The sequence below is a fragment of the Notolabrus celidotus genome, chromosome 7 (assembly GCF_009762535.1).
Source record: "Notolabrus celidotus isolate fNotCel1 chromosome 7, fNotCel1.pri, whole genome shotgun sequence".
Classification (NCBI taxonomy): domain Eukaryota; kingdom Metazoa; phylum Chordata; class Actinopteri; order Labriformes; family Labridae; genus Notolabrus; species Notolabrus celidotus.
The window spans coordinates 29,898,278-29,908,068 of record NC_048278.1 but is presented as its reverse complement, the minus strand read 5'-3'; the positions used below and the strand labels follow the sequence as shown (position 1 = coordinate 29,908,068).

The 9,791-nt window shown below is 39.8% G+C and overlaps 1 protein-coding gene across 1 annotated transcript; it reads right to left on the bottom strand.

Moving 5' to 3' along the window:
• Positions 1-344: 344 nt before the first annotated feature.
• asah1b (N-acylsphingosine amidohydrolase (acid ceramidase) 1b) lies at positions 345-9,405 on the bottom strand. The gene is made up of 14 exons (XM_034687756.1): positions 9,258-9,405; positions 9,120-9,166; positions 5,883-5,973; positions 5,714-5,800; positions 5,533-5,611; positions 5,365-5,439; positions 5,238-5,283; positions 4,995-5,139; positions 4,792-4,846; positions 4,627-4,708; positions 3,035-3,166; positions 1,384-1,507; positions 1,155-1,211; positions 345-1,077 (listed from the first exon to the last, which is right to left on the bottom strand). Exons 1-14 carry the CDS (start codon positions 9,378-9,380, stop codon positions 988-990), a joined length of 1,233 nt encoding a protein of 410 aa, XP_034543647.1. The 5' UTR covers positions 9,381-9,405; the 3' UTR covers positions 345-987.
• Positions 9,406-9,791: the final 386 nt, after the last annotated feature.

The following is a 9,791-nucleotide window of genomic DNA, read 5'->3' as shown; positions in this document are numbered from 1 at the left end:
CAGCATGGACGAAGTTTGGCAAGTGGACTGGTGGCTGGAGAGGTGCTGGTTCACTTGCTTGGGCACTGCCAAGGTGCTTGAGCAACGCACTCAATCCCCAACTACTCAGGGTGCGCTGGTTGATGGCAGCATCCTCACTCTGACATCTCTCCCAAAGTTCATGTCCACTGCATGTTTGTGCATGAAATTGTATGTATATACACCAAACTGCATGTAGCATGATCAAAAAATAACACAATGTAATAAATGGAATTTCACCCCTGGGGATTAATAAAGTACGTTTCTTTCGTCTTCTTAAAATAAATCGAGCTCACATGGTTAAAAATAAAGACACAAAGATAATCTCAAATTTGGGATCTTTTTATTAAACCTTTATTAACACATTAAAAAAGGGGAGCGTCTCAGCAAGGAGGTACATTGGTCAGTTTCAGAGTGAGAGGGTCAGTGAGGTTGTCAGTACCTGTAACTTTACGGACATCTGAACGTTGACAACAGTTTTGGAGACACACTAAAGCAAGGTCACAGAGTCTGGAGGCACACCATGGTGAGAGCTGAGTGGCTTTGCAACATTTTGGCATTAAATTGAGAAATATTTACATTAGTCGTCTTATCTAACAATCCTCTGCTGGTTCCCTGTTCCACACTGAAAATCACTGACAAACTCACCCTGCTCATATTATTACAGAGGTAAAACATTTACAAGTGTGATTCACTTTCATACAAAATTCCCTTTGTGCACAAACATTGGGGACTGTTTTTATCAAAGCTTTGTACAGACAGATTGTTTTACAAGTTATCAGACAAATTAAACACATTTGACATTGCTGTGCAGACGCGCTTTGGTTCAGGTGATTGGTAGCAGTGCAAATGTTAACAAAGAAACAACCCTTAAAGATTTGCTCCAACATCAGCTGACCTCGTCTCGTCTCACAGCTTCTCTGTGCAGGTGAGCATTTACAAACTGCTCTGGGTTCAGTGGTTGAGGTGTTACCAGGGCATGCAGGGGTTTGGACAGTCGCGGATATACGACTCAAGATGTCCCCCGGACACTTGCATTAGTGTTGTGTATGTAGTTAGCTGTAGAACACAGTGAAGAGAAGTTACAACACTGTACTGATGCAGCTTTTAATAACAAACTATGATAAAAGACTCACCTTGTTCAGCACTGGTTTGGTTGAGAGCACGTCATACATGGTCTTTAGTGAAATGTTCTAGAAGAAGTGACAGATGGAAGGTGTTTTTACCACTTTGACACTTTAAGTTCCTGTTTTATCAGACTTGGACTTAAGACCTGAGACCACATGACTGACATGCACACGCTTAAACTTCTTCTTAAAGTCGCTCACATCCTCATATCAAAGACAGTGCGTCATCAGTACTCACTTTCTGTGTGGTCTGGTTCATGCACTTCATGCCTGGAGTTCTGCGGTCGTCCAGGAACAGAGGCTCCTCCCAGTGATCGTAGTTCGTCTCCAGGACGTACCACCGGCCCAGCTTCACGTCGATCCTGAAATAAAAAGTGAAATGATTAAAGAAGTGGTGACAGGCAGCTGTGTGGAGCAGCTGATCTGTGTAATGGAGTTGAATCAGGTGACATGAAACCAAAGCTTGAACCAGTTCCTGGTTTAGGGAGTGGTTTTTCTTGTGAAAAAGCTCAGTCATGATGACATCTGCAGAGACTTTATGTGACAAGCCCTCCACACAAAACGGTCACTGTGGTGGAGATTTGTTTATGTCATCTTATCAAAATCAAACATGGTGAGTAGATCACATGCAGGATGGAAAAGAATCGTTTCTTCTGGGTGTAGATTGTTTTTCATTTTTTGAAAATCTTCTGATATACTTTAATTTCTATTTATTCAAGACTGCTGTGTCCCGTTTTTATGCATTGGTCTTTAAATTCTGCTTTGAGAAATGGTTTGTATTTTTCACTTTACAATCATTATCTGCAACCCGCTGCTCTGTTTTTGGCTTAACTTCACACCAGTTTTTCTTGTATTAGTGTCCTTTGTGTTTGTATTGTTCTTTTTATTGTCATTTGAAAGCTTTTGAATATCTTTTTATTTTTTTATTCTTTTATTTTATTTTATTTTATATGCAACAGTGCAAAGATATAAAAGTGCTTGACATTGAACAGAACATAAAAGAAAAACAAACAGTAGATCTTGAGAGCAATAACCAGATAAAGTTATCAAGTATAGACCATATAGCCATTGAATATCTAATCTCCATCTGGGATTAATACATCGATCCAACTGTATAAGCGATGGTGGCGTGACTCTACCTTGTCCTTCTTGTCCAGATGAAAATAAATACACAAAAATCACACCTCCCTGGTGCCCACGCAACCTATCTCTGCCTCTCCTTAAGCATGAATAGATGCAAAAATATTCTAAATAATATGATCAAACTTAACCACGTATCTTCCTTACAAATAGATAAAAAATGGCTAAATGCTAAATAATACAATTTGACAAATAATTATATTTAGATTCAACAAATCAGTTTTATGAACCTCAGCACAGGAGACTTTTCAATATATTGATTTTTGCTGCTAGAAAGAACATTCTACTTTTTTGGATTAAGAATGTTGCTAAAACAAAAAAATCATGGCACAACATTGTTATGGACTGCATTCCTAGTGAGTACATCACATGCATGCTTGACTCCAAAAAAGATGCTTTCTATAAGGTTTGGGACCCTTACTTGCAGCATATTGGGCCCACAATGTCATCCTCCTTGCTTCGTGGTTTTCCTACATTGGCCTAGCCTGTCTTTGTGACTGTTCTAAGTGCTCATTATCAATCAAGCACCTTGTGGCTTGCTATGTTTGTATGCTCTGTATAGATGCTCAGTTTTACATTTCATTGAAATTTTGTAAAGCATGATTGGTTCACTAAGGACTGGTATATAATTCACCCAAACATACAGCATGCAGAGATTAATGTATGAAACTATAGCCACAGAGCTATCTGTATCAACAGAGGGCAAACGTCCTGTCCAGTTGGACTGATCAATCAGTTTGAGTACTTACTCCAAGACATCCAGACTGAGCTCTCTGGACCGGGTGATGATGCAGCCCTGGCCTGTGCTGTTTCCTCCCAGGATGAAGTAGGCCGGAGCCAGCAGCTTGGTCTGAGCCAGCCGGGCTTTGGCTTCCTCGTAGCTGGTGACAACACGACAAGACTCATTGTTTGGACACAGAGACTCACATTATGCTGAGAGGCAAAACTCCAGGAAAATTGAAGTTAGCTTCAACTCTGTTCTTTTTAAAGTCTTGGCCCCAAATTGCACTATTTAAAAACTTCATTTTACCGAATAAAAGAAGAACATCTTATTCTATCTTCTACTTTAAATCCTGGGTTTTGAGTCATCATATTTCTGTTTATGGTCTTGTCTCAATTCTGCTTTCTGTCTCACGCGAAGCATTTTTATTGCACAACTGTTGAACCATAATTAACAAACAAACTTGAATTAAGGGAAACTTTTATTTAGGGATGCCAAATGGAGCTGCTTCATGTTGGTCAGAAAACTTCACTTTAATGACCAAACACAAACTGCATTCCGTATTATATCAGCTCATGACCTTCATCTTCCTTTACACTGTGACACTGTACAGCAGCATTATCACCATGCGTGTGCTGTTTTTGTGGGACCCTCATGCAAGAAAGAGAGAAAACACTAGGGATGCACCGAAAATTCGGCCACTGAAATACTTTTATCAACCGAAACAACACGGCTGAAACAGAATATTGTGATGACGCAACCAAAAACCATGGCCAGTACCTGCTTGTCTGGATAAGGGCCAACATGTCTGCATCTATTATTCCTTTAATTGCAGCACTGGAGCGTCTTCTAAACAAAGAGGTTGAGACGGACCACAGAGTGAAAACAACGAAGAGTACACTCTTAGAGTCTGTCAGCACGTTTCACTGAGATCTATTCGGATCTTCTGCACTTCATTACGACTGTACTTGATCCACGTTATAAGGATCATTACTTGGATGTGGGAATAAAGCAGCACGCACAAGAATAGATCAAGCCCGCAATGGATGCAGAGAACCTGCTTGGAGACAGAGAAACGCAGGAGAGGGAGAACAGAGCGCAGAAAAAAGGACTCGTCTCTCTGAACCAGATGAGGGGCATGCACCCTCGTTGTCTGATATGTTCAATGAGATCCTTGATTTTAGTGACGTTAGTACACAGCCAGAGCCATAAATGCAATGGTAGGGGAGACCAGGGATAGTTGTAACATTTTTGACATTTCTGTCTATAACTTTGAGCTCCTTTAACCCAGTGTGTTCAAACTGCTAAATAAACTAGCTTCAAGTGTCTGCTAATAAATGGCCGAGAGAATGCCTGTGCAACACAAACAGAAAATGCATGGCTTAATCTCAAATCCAAGGAGTGAAATGTTACAACTGTCCCAGTCTCCCTACTAATAATTGGCATAATCATTTATTTTGGTGTTCGGCCTTGGTTTCCTGATATTCGGTTTTTGGTTTCAGCCAAGAATTTTCATTTCGGTGCATCCCTAGAAAATACCGGGGGACTGCTTACAGAAACTGGAGCTACACAAGAGGATAAACACTCCTAAGAATAACATCATGTTTAAACAAGGATTACCTGTTTGCATTTTCCAAGACGGAGCGAGTGAGAAAGCTCATCCACATCCCATCTCTGTTTCCGAATATCCACTCCAGGATTCCTAAAAGTGATTGAACAGATTAAGGTGAAAAAAGGGACTTTGATCTACCTCCTTAGTACTGAGTAAAACAGTTTATCACTCACCAATGTACCCTCCATCCAGACTGAAGCGTTCGTTCATAGTCAGAGTGAAAATGTGCTGAGACAGAAACAAGAAAAGTCTTTTTAATCTTCCTTTCATCCAAAAACTGGTGCAAGAAGTGCACACCAGTCAACAGCCATCCCTGATGCTAAATAATGTTTCATGCTGAGTGAATCTTCAGTTACATAACCCCGAAATGACTCACAGGCTTGATGCCAGTCAGCATGCCGACATATCCAGCAAAGTTGGTAGACTTGAAGACGGTCTGGTTGTTTCTCTTGAAGTCGAGGTTGACCACCAGAGGCTTCAGCTTCTCACTAATGATCCATGACTTGTTTTTCATATCCCAGCTGGGAAGAGTGAAAGTGCATCTCATGAGATTCTATTTCACAGGATCTGAGTCACAGTCAGCGAGCTTAAAACATGCGATATTTAGGATGATTCTTACCCCATAAATAATCCAAAGTCCAGGTTCCTGCCATGAATGAGGTTCCCTTAAAGAATAGGAAAAACATCCAGTACTTAGACGTGATTATCAAGCCAATTAATGAATCACATTTTGGACTTCTACTTACCTTTACTGTCTTCTGCAACAATTGATGTGCACACGGTGAACACTTCATAGAAGATGTTGAACAGTACGACTTCACCTAGATTATAAAACAGAAGGAAAAATACATGAGAACAGGGCAGAGTTCAGCCGGACATTTTAAAATCAGCTTCTAAATGTTGAATTTCTTTACCAAGAGGAATCCCTGAAGCATCAGCGATTCCTTTAATTTCATCCGCGAAAGGAGCAGGGAGTGTAGTCCACATTAAGGGCTGCAGAAGACAACAAAACAAACTGCAGATGTAATGCTTTCATGATGTAAAAAAATAAGTCATTTCACATTCAAACACCAGAGAGAGAGAACTGATGCTCACCAGTGTGATGTCAACCAGCTGTATCAGCCTGCCGCTGGGAACAAACGCATCAGCCAACTCTTTGATGGCCTCTATCACGCCGACGAGCTTTAAAGGAGATATTGAAGTTTAAAAAAAAGGTGTTTGTTTTCTGTGAAACTCATTTAAAAGTACTTGATAGTGTTCTTACGTCTGTTTTCTTGTCAGTTATCAGAGCTGTCCACCTCTTGATGGGCGGCAGGTCGAGGTCCACCGTGTACCAGCTGACACCCCCTTTGTACCTGATCAGAGAGAAGAGGCTGTTAGACTCCTGAAGCATGACAATGCAAATTGAAGCTGCACACTTCTCAACCTCAGGGATGAGACATGATTCTTTTAACTGATCTAGTGTGGGAAAAAAAACAATGAGGCACTTGTTACTCTGATTATCCCCAAGATTTTTAGTTATGCTTGAACAATCACAGCAGTTTTCAGCTTCAGATCCTAAGATATGCAAACTTCACAACTCTCTGTTTACCTCTGAGTACCAGTGAAACAAACACCATAGACAGCTCAACAGTTTCCCCCTCAGGTAAAGAGTCTGGGTGTCACCCTCGACAGCTCACTTTCTTTCCACTCTCATATCAATAACATAACCCGGTCTGCATTCTTCCATCTCCGCCCCTCTCTCACCCCTCACACCACTGCTATCCTGGTCCAGTCTCGTCACCTCCCGTATCGATTATTGTAACTCACTCCTCTTCAGTGTCCCTCACAAATCCCTCCATAAACTTCAGCTGGTCCAGAACTCTGCAGCCCGCATAATCACCAGAACCCCCTCCTTCCACCACATCACCCCCGTCCTCTAGCAGCTCCACTGGCTCTCGGTCATTTTCACAATCAACTTCAAAATCCTCCTGTACACATTCAAGGCCACTCATAACCTCGCCCACCCTGTATCTGTCTGATCACCTCCACATTATCACCCCCTCTCGCTCCCTCAGGTCTTCCTCCTCCCTCCACCTCTCTGTGCCCTCTGCCCATCTCAGCACAATGGGGAGCAGAACTTTCAGTCGCTCTGCTCCCCAGCTCTGGAACTCACTCCCACCAGACATCCAAAACTCTGACTCACTACCCCTCTTCAAATCAAAACTCAAAACCTATCTGTTCAAATCTGCATTCTCTGTTTAACTTCACTGCTTCATTTTAACTTGGTGTTACTCTGCTTGTTGTTTTTATTGTGTTTTATCCTCTCTGTAAAGTGTCCTTGAGCGCTTGGAAAGGCGCTTCAAATAAAATGTATTATTATTATTATTAAGAAATCTGGAGCCAGTCATATTGGATGTTACACTTTTTGTTGACTTAACAGTTAACTTGTTATTTTAAAATAATAAAGGAGGTTGGTCATCTTTGAAAAGCAGGCCACCTTTGCTTTTATTATGTCAATGTGTTTATGAAGGTGTGTTGCTTTCAAGTGCTGTAGGAAATGTCAGCTTAAACATTACCCAACAGAAAATAGAAGAACTGTTGAACTAGCGAAAACCTTTGTGAAAAAAAAAAAGTCCACACTAAATAGGTCTTACATGTTCCACCACCTGACGGTAAAGCATGACTAGTGTGGGATTTGAGAAGTGAAACAAAATAACACAAATCCTCAAAGAGAATGAACACATGTTGGATCCAATTTTAGAGTGCTCAGTTGTTCACTTTTATAATTTTGAAAGCTGATCAAAAAAGGCTCACCGTTATAATATCTATCATATTTTACGGGTCACACTCCAACAGGCTTTATTCCCAACTTACATTTTAACTGCTTAGTAAACAACCACACCTTCAAATTCCATGCCCCAAGTTCAGGTTTCATGTTACAATTATGTTGTCTAAGAGCCCTGCTGAGGCTTAATCTATCAACTTTTTAAGTTTCAACTAGTAGGTCAATTATTTTTTAGATTAACTTTTGAAAATATGGGGCCATGATGATACTTTTCAATGTTTTTTCTTCTTTTTTTTTAACAATTTGCAGTCAAAAAGTCAAATCAATTCACTTAATGCTGAAATAACATAATGCTGAAATAATTCTGTATGCAGTAATGTTTGACAGGCTGTATCCAGTCTATAATGATACTTTTATATGCTTGATTAATTGGTTGAATTTGATTGGCTTTGAAATATCCTACAGATTATTCAAACAATTGATCCAATCTAAGAAAACCTGAATATGTCAGGGGGACTATCAGGGAGGCTTATAAAAGCCTCTCTGGAGGCTAAGTAGCACACCTTGTGTTGTGTTAAGTGCAGTGGTGGACAAAGTACATGGCTTCATTACTTAAGTCAAAGTATAGATACTCCAGGTCAAATATTAATCCAATAGAAGTGAAAGTTGCTCTGTCAGATTAAGTCCTGAAGTACTTCCTTTAAAAAAGTACTTAAGTATTCAAAGTACTTTTTAAAATATCTCAAAACATTGTATTTTCAAAATAGATAAATGCATTCAAGACATAAGAGTACATTCAGTTACATTATGTTTATTTAGAAACCATTACTTGAAATCTCTAAAAACTATACTATGGAATAAAAACAGAAACTAAGTCACTCCAAGCACAGACAATTTAGTTTGAAATGTTCTTCTGGAATGAAACAAATGTTCTGTAGCTCAACACGCTTTCTCAGGTTGGACTGTGAATGTTTGTATGTTTGGGCAGAGTGGGAAACAGGGAGAACATTTCAAACCATACGTATCATTCTTCATTTCAAAAACCTCTAACACGGGCTGAAGATATGACCATGGGTGCTCAGGTGGAGTATTATAGCCATCATTACCACCTCTAAATGAACTGCCTGATCTGAGTGAAATCTGCTCTGTGTTTGCTCCACGTTCAACCGAGGGATTAGATTTCAGAAAGGAGAAGGAAATTCATGAGCTGACTTCAAAGCAACAGTAGTGAGTAACTAGAGCATTGATAGAAATGTAGTGGAGTAAAAAGTACAATAATTGTCTTCTGAATGTAGTGGAGTAAAAGTAATAAGTAGCCCCCAAAAAATAATACTGAAGTAAAGTACAGATACTCAAAAATGTACTTAAGTACAGTACTCAAGTAAATTTACTCTGTTACTGTCCACCACTTGTTAAGTGTGTGTATGACTGATAGATACTAATAGCTATGCAAAATAGGTACATGACTCATGCCTCAATATGAGTTTTTGTTTTTTCCAACATAGCACCCATGACATTAGATCAAACTACATATCAACTCCACATTTTATTGACACCTTTAACCTAGGTATATTCTAACCGCATGTTTTGAATTTGGATATTCAGGTTTCCGAGGGGCAAGTGAAGGCAACACAGTTCAGTAATACAACACAAGTGTTACAAAATATTCCTTTGACCCACTCAGGTAGCTTTTTAACAACAAAGAAATAACTTTAACACTTCATCATTACTTACGTGGGACCCTTTGGTGGATACATGTCTGCCCGGCAGTCTTCAGTGTACTGTAAATAAAGAAATAAAAGGAGATTCAAAACATAAACAGATTAATTAACGAGTGGAACTGCATCATGACAACGCAGAAATGTCACTTACCGGTGGAATAAACTGTGTCCGTGCTACAGAAAATAACGCCACTAAAAGGAATAAAGCACAGTGACCCATTTTTGGAGAGTTCCCCTGAATCTGTAGGTCGTCGAGCGGAGAGGGAACGAGCATGAAGTTTACTGCGGAAGCGTCAACTGTTTATCTCGTGACAGTGACCCACCGTCCACGAGGAGAGGGGAACCCGGAAGCTCTGAACGCGAAATTAAACACCTTCTAAAGACACACGAGGAATAATTAACTTGTAATGATTATTTTAAAAATGTATAAACAAAACAGTTTCTTCTGTTTGTCATAAAAGCGACAGTTCATGATACAATGATAAACAGTATGTTACTGAACACCCCTCCAGTGAAAGACAATTGGGTCATTCCACACGGAAGTGCAAATAAATAACATAACCACTCGTGGTGGATGATTTCATTTATTTCCCACAGTGATTTCCTGATGTATAAAAGATGTATATCCAACAGTGTAGAGATAACATCAGACCCACTCTTTTGATTCTATGAGTTACTTCAAATT